General features: G+C 36.3%; 2 protein-coding genes across 2 annotated transcripts; both read right to left on the bottom strand.

Moving 5' to 3' along the window:
* Positions 1-257: 257 nt before the first annotated feature.
* LOC145685275 (uncharacterized) lies at positions 258-5,459 on the bottom strand. Its single transcript, XM_081757643.1, has 2 exons — positions 1,763-5,459; positions 258-1,501 (listed from the first exon to the last, which is right to left on the bottom strand). The coding sequence occupies exons 1-2, from the start codon at positions 5,457-5,459 to the stop codon at positions 258-260; spliced, it is 4,941 nt and encodes a 1,646-aa protein (XP_081613769.1).
* Positions 5,460-7,131: 1,672 nt separating this feature from the next.
* On the bottom strand, positions 7,132-19,278 carry LOC145686176 (uncharacterized). Its single transcript, XM_081759196.1, has 3 exons — positions 19,248-19,278; positions 11,644-12,066; positions 7,132-7,685 (listed from the first exon to the last, which is right to left on the bottom strand). The coding sequence occupies exons 1-3, from the start codon at positions 19,261-19,263 to the stop codon at positions 7,564-7,566; spliced, it is 561 nt and encodes a 186-aa protein (XP_081615322.1). The 5' UTR covers positions 19,264-19,278; the 3' UTR covers positions 7,132-7,563.
* Between the last annotated feature and the right edge of the window lie 1,563 nt (positions 19,279-20,841).

Genomic DNA, 20,841 nt, shown 5'->3' with positions numbered 1-20,841 from the left:
ATAAATGTTTATTTGCACTAACTACACAACAACTGAAACACTTACAACTTACTGTTATATTGTCTTTTTTTACGAATTCCGGAGGACCGTCTTGTATGGATCTCTTGGTGCTCAACTTGCTGACACTCACACACACACACACAAACTGTCTTTTAAAAACAAAAGAGAAACGTTATGCAAATATAATGACAATGATACAAACTCACAATAAAAGTCTCTACATTCTCCCCTCTCTTGATTGAACCAAGTCAATCAACTTACACACAATCCACATGATCATTTTTCGGTAAAGGTACAATTTTAGTAATCGGTCTTTTAACAGTCCCTGTCTTACACTTTACACTCACTACTCTCACTAGTCCATCTTTTCCCGGAAACACTTGTTGAATAACACCTAATTTCCATGACAATGGAGGAGAATTGTCTTCTTTGATTAGAACCACATCTCCAATAGAAATATTAGTTTGTTTTGTTGTCCATTTTCTTCTCTGCTGTAGTTCATGTAGATAATCCTGAGACCATCTTTTCCAAAAATGCTGCTTCATCTTCTGAAGGTGATTCCATCTTGATAATCGGTTGGTCGGAATGTCCACTAGATCTGGTTCAGGAATGCTCATCAAAGGCTCACCAATAAGGAAATGTCCTGGCGACAAAAATGAAGGATCATCGGGATCATTGGATAGAACGGTGATTGGTCTTGAATTCAAACAGGCTTCTATTTGTGTTATAACTGTGTTGAGTTCTTCAAAAGTCAAAATCGTGCAACCTACTATCCTTCTTAAATGAAACTTAAATGACTTCACTGCACTTTCCCAAATGCCTGCAAAATGACTTGCTCTGGGTGGAATGAAATGCCATGTAAATCCTTCTTGCACTGCAACATCTTGAATTGAGTTTCGAAATTGTTGTGAACTGAGTAGTTGTTGAAGCTCCTTAAGTTCTCGCTGAGCTCCAATGAAATTGGTTCCGTTGTCACTATAGATGTTCGAAAATTTGCCTCTTCTGGATACAAATCTTCGAAGAGCTGCTAAAAATGCTTGGCTACTCAAATCACTCACTAACTCCATATGAATCGCTTTGGTTGCTAAGCACACGAATATTGCAACATACGCCTTTGTCACTTTACGAGATCTAGTTCCTTGCTTAATCATTAGGGGACCGGCGAAATCCACCCCTACGTGAATAAAAGCTCGAGCTGGCTGTACTCGTGCTGATGGTAATTGACCCATGAGTTGTTCTGAGGCTGACGCTTTCAATTTAAAACAAACTAGACACTGATGAATGATAGATCGAACGACTTGTTTAGCTCGTGGGATCCAATATTTTTGCCTCAATGATGAAATTAATAACTGCGGTCCAGCATGTAACAATCTTCTATGTTCCGCTTCAATTATCAATTTGGTGAGATGCTCTTTAGGTGGTAAGATGATCTGATGTCGGCTATCATACGGTAAGTCGGAGTTTTTTAGTCGTCCTCCCACTCGTAGCAACTGTTCATTATCTATAAATGGATACAATGATTTAAGTTCACTTTGGGATGAAACTTGGCCTGATGAAGCTAAGTCCTTGAATTCTTGCGAATAACTAACCTCTTGGGTTAACTTAATGCATTGTTGTAAAGTATCACCAATTTCAGTAGTGGAAATAGTTCCTACTTTCTTCTCGTTGTGATTTTTACAATTGTAAATAAAACGACGACACACACAAATAACTCGCAATAGTTTCCACAATGATGAAAATTTTTCCAGAAAGCTTATGTTACCTTCATAACTGGCTAAAGATATGGTCGTTACTTTCCTTTCTTCTGGAACACCTTCGTCTACCACTTCTGATTGTTCGGGCCATGCAGATGATTCAAGCCATGCGGGTCCATGCCACCAAATATCTGCTTCCTTCAATTGTTTCGGATCCATTCCCCGTGTAATAATGTCGGCTGGATTGTCCATTGACGACACATGATGCCACTGGTTGACTGATGTGATCTCCTGTATCTCTGCAACCCTGTTTGCCACGAACTCCTTCCATCTGGCAGCTGGAGATGATATCCATGCAAGCACTATTTTTGAATCGGTCCAGAAGTAAGTACTATTCACTGAAATGTTTAATATTGAAATAATTTTGTGATACAACCTGCTCAAAAGTACTGCCGCACAAAGTTCAAGTCTTGGTAACGTTACCTTTTTAATAGGAGCTATTCTCGATTTAGAACCCAAAAGTTTAACAGTAGTTTTGCCTGAAATGTCCACAGTTCTAACATAAATGCAACAGCCGTACGCAAGTTGACTGCTGTCAGCAAACCCATGTATCTCGACATGAACATAATTCTTCAATACTACACATCTATCAATTTGTATTTCGTTAACACTTGGAAGATGATGACACAGGTCTAACCATTGCTGATAGAGCTCTGATGGTATTTGATCATCCCAATTGATCTTATGGATCCACATTTGTTGTAAGAAAATCTTGAACGGAGTAACTACAGGGCTGATAAGTCCTAAAGGATCAAATATTTTTGCTATTGTCGAAGTCACTTGACGTTTGGTTGGTATGTTGGTCGTGAGACATTCTTTAACTGACTTGTTGGTGATGAGAAGCTTATCTGATGCAGGATTCCACGATAAACCCAATGTTGAAACACCTGACTCGGACTCAAATTCAAACGGTAAGTTAATTTCCCTATGTTCTTCTGGCACTGCTTCCAACAATGCTGGCTCGTTCGAACACCATTTTCTTAAAGTAAACCCACCGCTTTGCAATAATTGAATAAGTTCTTTCTGAAGCTTTAACGCCTGTTCGACATTATGGCATCCTGAGCTTACATCATCCATATAAAAATCACGTTCCAATACTATTGCTGCTTGAGGATATTTACTTCTTTCTTCTTCCGCTAACCTTCGAAGACACGCTGTCGCCAAATATGGTGATGATGCTTCACCATATGTGACCCGCTGCAACTCATAAATCTTGACTGGTTCCACTGATGAATATCTCCACAGAATTCTTTGAACTCCAATGTCATCTTCATGAACTTTAATCATTCGATACATTGACTGAATATCCGCCGTAAAAGCAATAGGAAAGGTTCGAAATCTCGTGACGATTGAATGTAAATCTTGCTGGATTGTTGGTCCTGTCATAAGTATGTCGTTTAATGAAACCCCCGTTGAAGTCTTTGCAGAAGCGTCGAAAACCACTCTTAGCTTTGTTGTGGTACTGGATGGTTTCAATACTGCATGATGTGGCAGATAACATTTCATACCACTATCTTCATGTTCTTCTTTCACTGGTTTCATATGATCTAATTCTTCATATTCCCTCATAAAGTTACAGTACTGCTCGTTAATTTCTGGACACTGCTGCAACCGTCTTTCTAGCTGGTAAAATCTACGAAGAGCTAAATTATATGATTCTCCTAATGGTTTATGATTTGGCTTAATTGGCAGACGTACAACGAATCGACCACTGCTATCTCTGATAGTGTTTTCCTCAAAGTGTCGTTCACATTGCCTTTCTTCTTGAGTCATGACTGTTGAATGTATAGTTTCGAGCTCCCAAAATGTCTGTAACTGTCTATCAAGGTTACTTTCTTGCACAAAAAATGACACTTGCGGTATACTAGAATCTCTTGTTGTAGGAATTTTACCCGCCAAAATGTACCCAAATTCAGTCTCTTGTACTACTGGATAATTCCCTGGTCTAGTTAGTTTATGCGATCGCAAAATGTCCAAAAACACTTCCGCGCCTAACAAAATGTCAATAGTATCTGGTTGGTGAAAATTAGGATCTGCATACACTATGTCTGTCGGCAAGTTCCAATCAGTATGATCTATTGGCCTACTTGGAATGTTATCTGTTATTTTGAGCAAAACTAAACAGTTTACATCAATTGCAAATTCACGAATTCTTGATTCTATATGTACATCTACACAATCCTTTGTTTCACTAATCACACTATTAATACCTTGAATTGGAACTCGGTGTTTATTTTTAGGTAGACGCAACCTTTGAACTAAATCTTCAGTTACAAAATTACTTTGACTGGCAGAATCTAATAATACTCTACATGGATGTAATTTACCATTTGCATCTCGTACATTTACTATAGCAGTAGATAACATAACAGTAACATTTGGTTTTCCCTTGAAAATGCAATAAGAACCTTGTGTTATATTTTCCCTATTCGTATTAGAATGACTCGAAAAATTTCTTGATTGTGAATTAGCAACACTGGTTTTCTCATCTGATTTTGACATTACGTCATAATGCAGCAAGGTATTATGCTTTTTGCAACAGCGTTTACAGCCACCTGATCTACAAGTCTTAACTTTACATTCTTTTTTGAGACAGTTGAAACACAATAAATTATCTCGAACATAGTCTTGTCTTTCTTTTGCTTCAGCGTTTAAAAATGCAGGACATTTAAACAACTGATGTATTAGGTTTTGTTTACAAAAGTTACAGAAAGACTGAGTTGTTGTCACGTATGATTTGGTTGTTTTTTCTTTTTGTTTTGGTTCAGCACTTTGTCTATTTTTATCGCCCCTTGACCTTGACACTACTTCCTGCGATGGTGTATTTTTTATAGTTTCAAATGCTTGACACCTACGTTCCAAGAAAGCAAAGAACTCTGATAAGGGAGGGAAAGAATGATCTGTGATTTGTAACTCCCACGCACGCCTAGTGTTACTGTCTAATTGTGAAACGAAATGTTGAACTAACAAAACCTCTTCTAGTGGTGTCTGCAAATCTAAAGCTCGTAATGCATTCAAGTTACTAGTAGCTGTATTAATAAATTCTCTTAATTCTGATGTAGTTTCCTTTGTGATACATTTAATATGTAACAAATTACGGACATGAGTAGCTGCAATCAAACGCTTATTTTCATACCTGTCTTTCAATAATTGCCATGCAATTTTATAATTAGCTTCTGTAACTTGCAGATTCGCTATTAAATCATACGCCTCCCCTCTCAATGCACTCCTAAGGTAATGGAACTTTTGCAACACTGACACGTTATCGTTATTATGAATCATAACTTTAAAATTGTCTGAAAATGAAAGCCAATTTTCGTATCGTCCTTCAAATGATGGCAATTCAACACGAGGCAATTTTAATTGATCATTTGACACCTGATTCTCATTTTTTGAGGAATTGTTTGAATGAGATTCCTGGCTACGCTGAATAATACAATCCTCTAGTTGCGCTAATACATCACAGTAACTGGTTTCAAAGTCCTCTCTATATGCATCGTCCTCTACTTGTTCGTAATTTATTTCTAACTGTGATTGTACTTCATCGAACTTTTTATACAACTCAATCATTGCAGTCTTACGTACTTTCACCTGACTAATTGTAGTTGTTGAATTAATATTACTTACGTAGTTTTGAATTCTTGTCAGTTGACTTTTGCACACACCACGTTGTTTCACTAACTTGCTTCTTTCTGAGTCCTCCATCTTGAAAAATGTTGTAAGTCCACACTAACTAATAAACACAAGTCCACACTGATGAACGTGTTCCGTTCTCACTTATGTCTATTCACATAGTTTCCAGAAGAATTAATAAATGTCACTGCACACATGAACAGCACTAAACAAAGAGCAATGTAACAATTGTTCACATACACATTCACAGTTTATATCAAACGCTGGTTCACTGTGATCCGGTCGGAGCTGACCAATGTTTCTGTCTTTTGATGAATAAATGTTCACAAAACAACTTAATTGTGATAAATGAATAAATGTTTATTTGCACTAACTACACAACAACTGAAACACTTACAACTTACTGTTATATTGTCTTTTTTTACGAATTCCGGAGGACCGTCTTGTATGGATCTCTTGGTGCTCAACTTGCTGACACTCACACACACACACACAAACTGTCTTTTAAAAACAAAAGAGAAACGTTATGCAAATATAATGACAATGATACAAACTCACAATAAAAGTCTCTACACCTTATTTCAAGTAGATGCAGACATGTCGGAAGGTTTGATTCTTGTAGATTCACTAGTTCAAACGCTGTCGAAAATGTGGTCTGGAGAATATGACTCTCAACGAACAACATTCGAACAAATTTATCAAGAATATTTGTCGATATGCATAGAAAATGGTCCTGAAATTCCAGAACCGGAAACAGATAGGCTATAGGGGTTCCTTGTGGAAACGAATTAGGCATTCCCCATCGAAATATCACAAATTCATTTTGGATTAATCTCGTCCTTCATTGGAGGCAGAAAACGAATTTTCTTAAAGATAAGAGACATTTTTCTGCCTACTATTGATAAAGCAATCACTGAGACGGAAAAACGCTTTGGATCATGTAGCAAAATCATTAGATCAATCACCTTGTTACATCGAAAAGGTGAAAACGTTCTAAATTACAACATTGTGGAGCATATGGTCCAGTATTATGGAAGTGATCTGGAAATATTTTAATGTAAACATAAAATCCTCCCAAACACAATTAAGTGGTATGAAGACGAGAGAAAACCAAAGTTGACTCCCTGGTGAATTTCGTTCATCTTTGCGTCTACAAAAACGCATTCCTAGAAACCAACAAGTTACATATAATCTCTATATAAGTTTCTAGTGCTACATGTGAAAGGCCATTCTCATGTTTGAAAAGATTAAAGATATATAGGTAATTCAATGACTGATGATAGGTTGAAAAACTTAGGATTACTTTATATTTAAGAAAATTGCTAAATCGTTAGATCTTGAAGAAGTTTAAGTTTGCTGCTGCCCACAAGAATAGAAAGATCCTCTTTTAAGTCGAGGCATGAACCTCTAAGTTATTTTCTTGATCTGTAAAAGTGTATTTCTCTGCTTCCACTTAAACCTACTAGCCACACATATTTTAAATGCAGCGATTAAATTACTACTTACTTATATTGGAAATCAATTGTATTAATGTATCCTAGTTGTTTGAAGTAGTAAATTCTTACACTTTCGCCGTAAAAGAGTAAAATCATGAACAACAAAGATGAAGACATTCACCTTGAAAACACACACACACACACATATATATATATATATATATATATATATATATATATATATATATATATATATATATATATATATATATATCATTCATTGGAGATGGCCCCCTCAAAATTTTCTTGGGCCCTTCATTGGCCCTCACTGAGAAAAATTCTAGTTACGCTACTGGTATCAGAGCACTTTGTATCTACGTCTTCAAGGATGCTTAAAAATAGATAACTAACAAAATTAGTGTAATAATATTAATTGAGAAACACAAGCATTTGCATTTTATAGATGCATTTATTCATTCTTATAAAAATAAAAATAAAAACCATATTCTTATTGGTGTATTCATAAATTTCTGACAAATAGACTGACTATACACGTTGAGATCAGTACAGTAACCAAACTGTATTGTTGTTACCCATGAAGGGTTCTGGCAGCACAATATCGTGCACCCCCTATTGCATCGGTTCCAAACGGCGATATTATTATTATTATTATTATTATTATTATTATTATTATTTTGTTTTGTTTTTGTCACTCGTTAATAAATAAAATAAATAAAGGATCAAAAGAATCGCATGCAGCCAGTACCCATTTGCATATATTGTATTCTGAATCCTTTCTCCACTTCAGGATTTGTGACGTCATCGCTGTGGAATCTCAAAACGATCGGACCAGAGGCATAACCTGTAATTGGAAATAATAAATAAAAAAAATATCATGCAACAATGAAGAATAATTTAGTTTCTTTGTTATTTGTTGCAGTTAGCGTGTGCTTTCAGCACACCGAGGCTATATGGGACGTGGACCTTCAGATTCAGGCGGAATCCGAACCAATATGTGTTCATTGCGCTCTTCCATCGAGAATCGAACTCGGGATCAACATTACGAAGGGCGCACGCGTTTTGAACTAGACAGTTGAGAGGTAGGAACTTGTTCGAGATTTTTGTACGAACGTGGTGTTACGTTATGTTATTGCACTTAAAAAGTAACGAAAAACGCATTATTGAACTAAGTTCCTATCACATAAGAATAACATACATCAGTACTGCTACTCATGTAAATGTCAGGCAACTCATAGGCTGGGGCCGCGATGGCTCACAAGAGAACATCTTATATTGATAGTAGCATTGCACAATCAAACAATGCGCAATCGATAGAGAAAAGAAAAGTGAGAAATCGAAAGTTTTACGGGCCGTCACCCAGAAACACAGGAGATACAGAGGAAAGAAGGATCTAGAATCATGTAAGATAGCAATGCAAGATACACTGACACAGAAAGAATTTCAAAATGATTAAAGTAATCAAAATGTTATTTACACAACAGTATAGTAAGCAAACATTGTGCCCTTGATGTACAGTGTTGACAACGTTTGAGGATAGGCCTATATGAATCTTAGATATACACATAGAACACGATTCGAACTAGTTAAAACCAAAATATAAGACCACAAACAAGAAGATAATCACTGAAGTACGAAAATAAGTGACGAAACAGAATGTCGAAGCAGTTTTGCCCAAGTGGAAAATCAGAATAGTATTAAACACAACACACAAAATTGAAATGATGCATGCTCTTGGATTGACAATTGATTAGCAGGCCCACTTTTCTAATGCACGTAATATTGTATCACTTCACACATTAATGGTTTTGTTACAATTTGTATTCCATGCCGTTTAACAAAACTTTATTTTTGCTCCGTTGGCAACACTGCATTTTGAGCATGTCTGTGGGCACAATGTTTGCTTACTATACTGTTGTGTAAATATCATTTTGATTACTTTGATCATTTTGAAGTTCTTTCTGTGTCAGTGTATCTTTTGCATTGCTATCTTCACATGATTCTAGATCCTTCTTTCCTCTGTATCTCCTGTGTTTCTCGGTGTCGGCCCATAAAATTTTGGATTTTTCACTTTTCTTCACTCCTATATCGATTGCGCTTTGTTTGATTGGGCAATGCTACTATCAATATAAGATGTTCCCTGGTCAGTGGTAGAGCGTTCGCTTCTGGTGCATGGGGTCCCTGTTCGATCCAAGCTCGCCCTAAGTGAACTTTATGAACAAACATCGTGTGCGTGGATTTCCTCGGGGTTCTCCCGTTTCCTCTTATTTTCTTCATTCCACTATTTCATTCATTTCTCATCATCACCGTCTCCTTTAGCCTAGTCGGCTTAACCGTGGGACGTAAAACTGAAAGAAGTAATAGACTTACATTTTTTTGTAACCGATTACAGAAACATAGTACGTTATTCGTTACTAGGTGCAAATGCCAAATATACACCTGTACTGTGTAACTTTACTCATAGCAAGCAATAAAAAACAATCTAAGTTCTCATTGCGAGTTACTAGTTATTTATGATAAGCTGGGGAGTGAGACAACGTCCTTCCTGTTGAAATAACACAAGTAACACGCTATAGTGGTAGTGATTTTGTGTTGCATTAACACTTCTTCATTTTCTGTGTATCTCCTTTGATGCGGGAGACCCGTGGTGAATTCCTGGTGGAAGCTGATATAGATAGAATGCCACGTTAAGCTGGAGGTCAACGTCTCATATAGCCTTGCTACTGAAAGGCATACTAAATTGAATTCCAACTAACGGTAGGTTAGCCACCTACCAACGTTTTCCTTACCGTTCACCGCTCTCCCGACAATTTGCCAACACAGCCCCCGATGAAGGGAATTAAATTGCAATTAGGAGTGGAGGATCGGAACGGTTGGATAAATGACAGCAAATGGATGTTTGGTGAACATACGCCTTAAACGACGTTGGAACAATTTTCTTTTCTTAATTTTATTTTTGTTCTAACCAATACGCAATCGTGCCCACCATTAGCCTACAGATGATCTATCCAGTGTGCTGCTAGTGTAACTGTATAAAACACTAAACTATTTTAACGATAATCAAGTACAACGAAAAATGTAATTTGATGTATCGTCTTGAAAGTACCTAAGCCAATTTTGTCTGTTAAAAGTTCGAAAGGACTACCAAAATAGCATTTGCTACTATTAGAGAGCAATAGGATTCATCTTACACTGTAGGTCCACACGTTATATAACCTCGGTACTGAAAAGGAACGCTGAATTCCAGGCAATCAACCAACCAAAATAGAAATAATTGTATGAGACAGAATATTGACTTTCTAATACCATATATATGCTTCCTATTATATAGTACTCGTTAAAAGTTTCAGCACAGTACTGATTTTTCAGAATTAAAAGACTTATATCCGTAAGGAAACCTAGTTTGTTGGACTTGTTCTGTAAAACAAACATAATTACTCATATAAGGAAATTAAAACATGCGGCTCTGTTTTCTGAGACAAATTTATTATGTTTACGTTCAATGAAATACCGACCCTTAGCCTCGATGAAAGCATTACAAATTCCAGGAATTTGTTTGAATAATTTATCCAACATTTTTGCGAAGCTATGCGAGTACAGTAGCTCTGAAGAGCCTTCCAAAGACCTTGAGTATTCGTTGCCACCTATTTACGGACTGTCCTGGCAAATTAATCTTACAAGAGCTCGTGGGTAACAAATCTGGTGACTGCGATTGTTGGTCATACAAGCGTCGCCTTTACTGCATAGCTTGGAGAATTGGTAATATTCTACTATGAAGTTACTGTTCTATATCCGCATCCCTGATGAAATTCCACGCCTCACTTAAACATTGTGAAACACAGTTTTGTTCATTATTCTATTACTTTGAACTAAATTATCAACCTGGTAGTCTGTAAAGCATCCCTAACCAATGACTCTAGATCCCCTTCTCCGTGCCTTGCTGTAGGTATTACGCGATCGAGATAAAAGCGCTCTCGGGACAAACAGCATTAGAATGCGAAAAGTTGGAATTTAAATTCGTTGGTCCAGAGCGCTCTCTTCCATTGTTCATTATTCTAGTCCAGTAGCGTAGCCAGAATGTGTGTTTGGGGTGCGGGGCAAGTGCTGTTATAAGTACATATAGAAAAATTACAAACAAAAAATATATAAACACAAAAATATATAAAAAAATTACAAACATCACAGTACCAAAGTACATTGTCGGACCTCTTTGGTGGGGCCCGGCCCCTCTGGACCCCCCTTCCCTACGCCACTGTTCCAGTCGTTGTTTTATTTTACTTTTTGGCCCAGGAGTATCTTCTGGAATGTTTTCTGCTCGAAATGACTGTTCATTAGTTATCTGTTTATTGCCAAGCAACTTTCCTCATTGTAAATTTGTCTCGATGTCGACAAGACCATGAATTTTCGTAACCTTATATGAACAACGTTGTTTAGTTAAAAAAACGTTGCTTAATTTAAAAAACGAGACCAATAAACGTGGTTTTCTATGGACAGTGTCTTTTATTTGGAAAATTCGAAAAAGTCAACCATGTGCTCAGACTTTTGACAATGGCTGTAAATATATCCATGGTTTTAGCCACATTTTCAAATACTTCGTCTGTGACATTAGGATTGGGTACATATATTTAAATAAATAAGACACTGGTACATCTTTACTTCAGTAGACAAACTATTTGAAGACGTGGCTAAAACCGGGAAGACATTTATATAATACGAAGGTTATTCTGATAGTTTCTTAATCTACAGTATGCTAATAGCTAAGACCAGTCACTACTACAGAGTATTCAGCATCTAGAACTTACTTCTTACAGGTGAGGAAGTCGCGTTGTATCCTCTGTCTTCTCGATGTTCAACTGCTGGCCCTCCAAGCATTTTGGCAGCTGCTACAACTGCTTCTCCTGAGAGGCTTTTACCGCAGAATTTCTCTGCAGTGGGAGTTCCGTGAAAACCAATTCCTCCTCCAGGGATATAAAGATAGTCGTGGCTGCTGAGATCACAGAAAGCAGTCCCCGCTCGACCAAATCCATCGGCATCATCTGCACTGGAAGCTACTGAGAATATTGATCCTGGAGACTGCTGGAATTCCATCATACATGTGTTCAGTGAGCGTCGAATACAAATCGCGTAATCCAAATTGGATTGATACTGTCCATCTCCGTTGTTATAATTAAAACTCTCGATAGTTCCACTAAGATCCTTATAATACTGCAAGCAACCAACTGGAGCTAAAATATAGAAAATTTAAAGTAACTGAATATGATTTGAAGGGAACGAAAACAAAATAAATTAAATCTTTGAATTTGAAAATTTTAAAAATTATAATAACAAAAACATAGTGACGAGAAGATTAAAATTACTTAATATATATATATATATATATATATATATATATATATATATATATATATATATATATATATATATATATATATATATATATGTATGAATAGGAATAGGTAACAGGAGCATGAATAATTTTCATTTTGGACGTATAGTTTCCAGTTGGTATTTAACTTTGGAGTTTAACAACAAGACTATATCAGACGTGGACGTACTGATTAACGTAAAAACCGAACCACGTAAACTCCCGCCGGTTGGTGATGGTGATGATTTCGAGTTTAACGTTCCGGTCAGCAGCGAGGCTATATGAGACGAGGACCTACAGATTAACATGGAAACCGAACCATATGAGCTCCCACCGGAAATCGAACCCAGTTCTCCCACGCCAAAGGCGCGTACGATAACTCCCACAGGGAATTGAAATCTGTTCTCATTGTAAGAATGTTTATGTTCCTTATTTTACCGTCTTCGTATAATTTGATGGAGACGGCGAATAAATATAATTGAGCTTTGAATCGTGAAGTTTTTTCAAGCACTTCAAAATAGAACTTTATATTTTAAAAAAACCATCCATATATTGAAAAAAGAAATTTACTGTACTCAGGCTCGAACCACCGCCCTCCGTTTCTAGAACTCCAACAGCATTATTTAACAGGCTTGACCACAGAAGCAACTCATGAAATTGCGTTGTGATATAGCTAATAGAATCGCTCCAAGCGCAGGTTTACACTGGAGTTTAAATAGGTATTTTCTGTCTTTTTCAGTAATTTCAACTACAGGCATTGATTGATTTCCCATATTGGAACTTTGCGTGAAGTGTGAATTGAAAGTTCATCTCAAAAATACATTATTTTCTGTTCTTTCAATTTTACATATTTGTGAGTGTTCCTAATACCTGTGCATTATATGGAGTCATTTTCCCGCAAATTTCCCTCGCAATATTCTTCGCGTAATTATCTGACAGACTAAAGTTTCATAACAATCCAAGTTTTTTGCTTATGATTTTCTTATTTTGCTTTATTTTTTCTCAAAAATCATAAATAATTATTCATTACTACACTGCTTTCTTAAGGAAACCACAAAGAAGCGATAATGTAGTAAGAAAACTGAATTATTAATGAAAATGTGGAAGTTAGAGTATATGCTAACTTTTTATTGCGGATAATAATACAAGTGTGTCTGAACACACAGTGCACCAAACACTCCTAACGATGGGCCTGCGTAGTCGACGACCCATCCATATGCAAATGTTAACAGTACGACATCGGCAACTGAGACTAAAATGAACACGTGACCATCGGCACTGGACCTTGGCGCAGTGGCAGAGCGTTGAATTGTCTAATGAATCCCGATACCTTCTTCATCATAACGATGGGAGGTGCGAATCCGTCGTGTTCAAAGGGAACAGCTCCTTGACACCTGCACTGCAGGACGGAGACAAGCTGGCGGTGGCTTAATTATGCTCTGGGGAACATTCACGAGAACATCCATGTGTATAGTGGAGCTTTAGCACCCTGACGACCGAGGCGTATCGCACACTGCTTGCAGACTACGTACATCCCTGCATGACAATCACGTTTCCCAACGGTAGTGGCATTTTTCAACAAGATAATGCACCATGTCACAAGGGCGGTAGTATGATGAAGTGGTTCGAGCAACACAAGGGCGAGTTCCAAGTGATGTGCTAACCCAGCAACTCCCCGGATCTGAACCCAATCGAACACATCTGAGATGTGGTTGAACGTGACGTCGGAGCGCAACGCCCCCTTCCAGGAATGTACGTGAATTAGGTCACTTGTGTGTGCACATGTGGTGCCAACTCTCTCCTGCGACCTACCAAGGATTATTGCGTCCATGCCAAAACGCATTGCCGTTGTTATCCGTGCCAAAGGTGGACATACTGCCAATTAGGTAGGTAGTCATAATGTTGTGGCTGATGTATGCTTATATTTTCACTCATATTGTGCCTCGACTCGAATTTCGAGACATCTAGTCTCGAATTCGAGTCGAGTCGAGACAAAAATTGTAAAATCGAGACAAACATATTTTCGAGTCCAGACAAAATTTGCTCGAGACAAGTCGAGACAGGCTTAAATCTCGGCTCAACTCGACTAATGCGCATCCCTACCAGAATTAGCACGGGATAGCTGTATATTTAAAAAATAACAATCTCAACAAAATGCAGACGTCTTTTAGTGTGAGAGAAAAAAGGAATTAAATCTCTCATTTCTAGTTCTATTATTCTTGTAGTTTTGAGTCTGTCAAAATTACTGACAGAAATAAGGGCAATGAATTATGATTATTTTGTAAAAATATTCCACTTTATTATCACAAGAATTTTATCTTTCGATTTGCTAAGTTGTGAAAAATTACAGACGTATTCTTATACTATGTAAAGTATGTGTACTGTTGATGAATTTTGATGACAATCAGAAACAGAAGTAAAAGATAAATTACAGTAACACTTTTCTATTATGCTGGAAGTATAACTACTTTTAACATTTTTTTTTTTTGGCTTAAAATGCTTTTTTCGGGCTCACCCCTTCCCCCTCAACCTTAGGTATGGAAATGGAAGAATACATATAGATTTTGATAGTTGATTCATGTACATTCCATTTTTCGATATCCATCTTCCGTGGGGGGAAGCGAGGTATTAGAGGACCCTAAGACTTGCGATAGATGAAGTAATAAAACTTAATTTTTACAATAGTGTTTTCTAGTGACATTTCTTTATTACCATAAATAGCAATGTAAATAACTCCACTTGCAAATTTGCAATATTATATACTGTAATTTCTTAGGTGCCAAAACTCTACTCTTCCCAAAAAAAGAAAAAAAAGAAAAGAAAAGAAAAGAAACAAGAAAGCACATGTCAAAATGAAGTGCTTCGAACTTTGACTTAAATTTATCATAAGAAAGCATTTTGTTCCTCTTTCTTGGAGATTTCCATCCCCTTTGGCCTTTGGGACCGCTCATTGAAAAAATGCGCACACATGACCGCTATATGCAGACATGCTCTTAAGCAGAGTCAGAGATTTGGAAAAGGAAACGAGTTTTCAATAATAATAATAATAATAATAATAATAATAATAATAATAATAATAATAATAATAATAATAACAATTGGGTTTACAAGTAGGGTCCATGTCTTTATCTTGCAAAGGAGGCCCGGAAGTCTGCTACGCCAATGGTGTCTCTCAGTCTGTGCTTGTCTCTCTCTCTCTTTCTTGTGGATGTTTGGTGTTGTGCTATTAGGAGTTTATATTAAACCTTTAGATTATGTAATCTTTTTTTACGAGTTCTTTTGAAGAAGGAAAGAAATGGCTTTTCCCTGATATCTATTCCTTAATATTCATCTTGTTTGAACTGCTTAAATAAGATCATTTTGTAACTTTTTATATCATCCATTTCGCTCACAATAATAAAGCAGTCATTCTTAACAATTTATTTTATTATCTTATTTGCAGTGTCCCAACTGATATATTTGTAACAAAATTGAGGTTTGGTCCAACGTCTTTCTAATTCGCAACCAACTCAACGACTCAGCTATTTCGGTTGCCTACTATTGCAAGGAAAGGAGAACTGCAGGTGGTAATGCACTTTTGGAGTTGTTCATACAAAGAGTATTTTGTTTTATTACGAACCATGGATGTTAAGGACTACTGATAGATGGTTGCGAACCCAATTCGAATTTAAAAATTTTATTCAGGTCTGTCAGACAAAAACTTTATATAATGAATTAATTGGATTTGGAGAAATAGATACTATCACATATAAATTAAACGCTCAATTGAAAGACACAGGAAAACGCATTGCGCTGGGTCTCTCAGAACCAGCAGCCATATATAACTTTCCTCTTATGGAATGCCTAATAGATAGAAATTTTTCTTTAGTAGACACCAAAATTCCTGTGGTTTCACAGATAGTTTCTTATCAAAAAATATTTTTCCCCCATTATTGTTTCTGCGGGAAAATAATGATTGCTATATTTTGAATCGGCCACAATTAATTATCAAACAAACAAACGTAACACGATTATTTACCAGTAACTGAGACATATTAAAGAACTATTTTTATCTAATACAAAGAATTCAACTGGAGGATGTAAATTAGTTACATTGTATCCGTGCACAACTTTCAGAGAACAGTACTGATATTATAACGTCGCATCAGAACCAGAGAAAAGTAACTCCATTTTCATAAGCTTACAGGAGAGAGGAAAATAAGCGATTTCAAAAGAAAAATTTTAAAAAAATAATATAGAAAAATATTATTGAGTAGTAATCAAGGCATTACAAAATGGGTTTCAATACTAGACAAATGACAGGATAGCTAACCAAAATAGTAATTCATTTTCAAGCTACACACTATTGAAATGAGATACGTTCCTCTGACTCTGAGAAGATTGTTTTAAAGGAATTGTTCTTGTGGACATACGCTTAGCAAGTTATAATAGCCTTCAGTTTTCTTATTACGAGCTCTAACTAAGAACACTAAACATTGACATCTAAATATTAAAATAGCACCACTAAATACTAAAATAGCATTTAACCACTACTACCACAGCGATGCACGCGCTGCAGAGATGGCGTGGGTCAAGGAAAACTTGACCCACGACCTACTGACCCACCACTCATCGTCACTCTCGACCCACTTGACCCACTTTGACCCATCACTACCCACTCTGACTTACCACCCACCATGATTCGTACTGACCCACCACCCACCGAATTCCAACGTCATCAACTCTGACCCATGATCCACGCCCTCCTCTCCACTGACTAAAGAGTTTATACCTGTAATATATGAAGGCTGTAAAATTATTACTAATCGCGGTTTGAATTTCTACAGTCAATCGCTCAAGCATCGTTCTGTTACAATACCGGTGGATCTGATCTTTACGATATAAAATGGTAATGTGTTTGTCATGGGCAAATTACGATGAATTTCAATTTAATTATCATATACAATTATTTCCTTGTTGAATTACAGGCACTTTTCAGTGGAAAATAGGATGAAATTTGAAGGTAAAGTAGGCCAACGTAAAGACAAAAAAAAAAAAAAAAAAAAAAAAAAAGTAAAAGTTTCCGTAAAATTAAGCATACCGTACAAACTTAAAATTTCCATGTAAGCTTACAATAAATTGTATGTCTATATTTCTCGCAAATCTATGGCTTGATTACCTTGTGCTCTGAACGCTCCATATAATAAACACAAGCTTCAGCAATTATTATAACAGAAAGTAGTTAAAATGGAAAACACTGTAGTTTTTGTTTCTCAATTCTATTTCAAATCTGGCTGACCCGGACCACTAAACTTAGTTATCCATTTAAAATGAAATGAAATCTTTGAGTTTTACGTCCCACGTTTATGCCGTTTAATAGGTAGATGATATTTCAGATCAGCATACGAAATTGAAGTATTCGTCAATAAATTCTTAGAATTCTGACCAATGTTTTAAAAGTGATACAAATATTTCCTGCGTTCAATTCAAGATGTTTATTGCTAAACATTAAGGATAACTAAGAATTGTGCTAAAACCTTAAAAATAGGTTTGCAATCTACCTTAAACGTGACCGGTTTTGTGACGTAAAAGGCAGTTAGAAACTTCCGGAGGCATGTCGAATGGAGACCTCTTGTCTGGGTCGCGAACCCCAAACAATTCTCATACATGAAAACTACTGAATGGCCTTAACATCCACCCAGTTCCTCCAAGAAGTAATTTAAACTAATGCAAGTCTTGGGGGCGTAGATAGCGTAGCTCAAAATTAATTAAAAACATGGGAGTAGAATTTCAAAGATAAAATTCGATAACACAGAAATAATTTAGAATAAGAATTTAATGAACTGATCTTGAATGACTGAATAACTACAGAGCATGATGTGGACTGGTATGACTTAAAAACTAGAGAAGACAATGCATAATCACTTACTTTTGGTAACGACGATGAGCAGAACCTCTTATGGACAGAATGACGGAGTGACAAAAAACTAATTGTGAATAATTTGACTCGCAGAGTTTCGACGTCAAAAAAGAACTTCTCCTACCTGGAAGAGAATCCGGTAGTATTTATATGATTTTTCCGTCATGTCAACATTCTTGCACATTCTTTCTGAGTCTTCCTAGTTCTAGAAGTCATAGCCGGTCATTTGCATTGTAGAAGTCAAGGCACTCTAAATTTTCCATTGGATTATGAATCCTAAAGAATATTCAAACTGCCTCCACTTCATACATTGCCTGTTTTATACACATTTTAAAATTCAATTAAATATTTTGTTTCTTTACATTGTGGTACACAATAATTGATTTTAAAAAAAAGTTATTAGTTATTAGATAAAAATACTACCTCCGTACTATATAATACTAGATCATTTCGAAAAATATTTCTACATTTCTATAAAATTAAGTTTGGAAAACATTTCAAAGTCATATGTTTCCCCCAAAGGAAATGCATTTCATTTAGAGAAATCTTGTTTTGTGTGAGTTGCGTCTTAAAACTTTGTGAAAATTCAATCACCTGGTAGCACGATGAATCTATTTACTTTATACAGTCTTAATCTAACTACTTGCAATGGGTATTAGGACATGATCCAATCACCCTTCGGTTCTTCAAATATACTTAAGTACCACCACAACTTCCAGACTAGTGGATAAATAATTAAAAGTTTCAAGAAAATAGGCAAATGGATTCATAAGACTCAGAAGATAGGATTATCAGTAGTTTCCATATACCTCACCCTTAATAGAAAACAACTTAGGTATTCAACTGATTACAATTTTTAATCTATTCCATTCCTTATTCATAGTATGAAGAAAGCGTGCGTGAGAGGTGATTCTACGTATAAGAAAAAAACAGAAAACGGTTTCAATTTAGAGATTTTCGCTTTTGCGGACACCCAAATTCAGAATGAGTGTAAATTTTACACGTGGAGACAATTTTGCGTAAAATTGTAGTACCGGTAAGCCTATATTTAAAAAAAATACCGGAATTTCAAAGAAGGGGGGCTTGAGAGCAGTATCAAGGAAATGAACTTATGGTCAACCTAGTTTCGTAATCTCTCTTACCTGTTCCTCGTAGCATTGTCTCCTTTGGATTAGTTGCCCTTCTTTCTCTCTTGGGTCTAGGGTTGTCATCATATTATGTTGATGATAAAGATTCTGGGTCAGCATTAGGTACATAACCATCACTTGAACATGAACTCAAAATATCTTCGTTTACTATACCACTAGATTCAATGTTTTCTTCGCCCATTTTCTTGGCGTTATTCAATTCTGTTGTTGATGGTAACGATCCTCGATCAACAATAGGCACATAATTATTACTCGAACACGAACTCAAAAGATCTTGTTTGTTTTCTGTACCGACTCAAAGTTTTCTTCTCCCGTTTTCTCGGTGTTATTCAATTTGATTAACTCGAGAACTCTTCTTGAACTCGAAGTTATTTTACAATGCATAAACGAACTATGCGGACGAACTAGTCAGCAGCCAAACTTCATTCGCTACCTTCTTGCTTCTGTCATTCTTGCTGAAGAGCTAAAGAAACTACTAAAAAATCAAAAGTCGGCAATAAAAGGCTGTCTAAAAATAACTTGTATTGTCGCGGACTACTACTTGACAAAAAATTTTAATTTGCACATTTTGCAAGGGAATAAAAAGTGAATTTTACATTTCATTTTGCTTATGTAATAATTATTTAATATTTTATTTATTTAGTCTTAAAATAACGAAAGAACAGTGTGCTTTTAGTATAAAAATTACTTACACCAGCTAAAAGAAATGTTACTCTCTTAATCGATTTTTTTTTAAATTCATCTGAGTTTTCGAGTCAGACAAACGTATGAGCCAATACGTCTCTTTCGCCCTGAAAACTGAATGACTTCTTTTGAGACAAAAGAACGTATTGGATGTTACGCTCCTCTGGCTCTAAGATCAGATAGTAAATGAGAAATACGTTACTGCCTTTTAACGGCAAGAAGAAGATATAGAGTTACGTCGATTTGTCACAAATTGAGCCTCCCAAAATTATATAGATATATTAAAAAAAGAACGAAAATCCGATTTTTGGAGCTACGTCCCTCTGGTTCTCATATGACGATACGATACTGTAAGTGAAACTTGTTTGCCCTTAGAAAAAATATTGCCTTACCAATGCGTAAATTTTACTGCAGTAACCCTATTAACTAACAATAGCGATTACCGGTATTTGCGAGTGACATGCCCACTAGTCAATCTCCCCCTTCTTTCCGCCCCTTCAGTGAGACTCTTATACGTCGATATGTCTTGCGCTTGCGAAGTTACGTTCCGCAGTGTAAGTTTGAAACCAAAATTCCCGTGTCTCAGCATCACAACCAAACATGCAAGTGTCTATCATATGATACCAGTCAGCTGGCTAGATAACTACCCTTTTTCGGTCCCAGGGGAAATCTCAAAATATCAATTACAAATAGCAAGGCAAGATTCTCCAATAATACAGGATAGTATATTAGCTGTAATAAGCCTGTTTTTTTGGTATTCTTAATTTTATTATCATCTTGTCAATAACAAGCGCACTGTGTATAAATAAGAGAAAAAGAAGGTTTCATTCTCCTAGCAGGAGCGGATCCAGGACCGATTGCTACTTAAGAGCTACTTTTAAGAGCTTCAAACTCTGGGATGGGT

This window comes from Thermobia domestica, chromosome 5, assembly GCF_964235325.1.
Source record: "Thermobia domestica chromosome 5, izTheDome1.hap1.1, whole genome shotgun sequence".
Lineage (NCBI taxonomy): Eukaryota > Metazoa > Arthropoda > Insecta > Zygentoma > Lepismatidae > Thermobia > Thermobia domestica.
The sequence above is the reverse complement of the archived record's forward strand: the minus strand, read 5'-3'. Positions and strand labels throughout refer to the sequence as shown.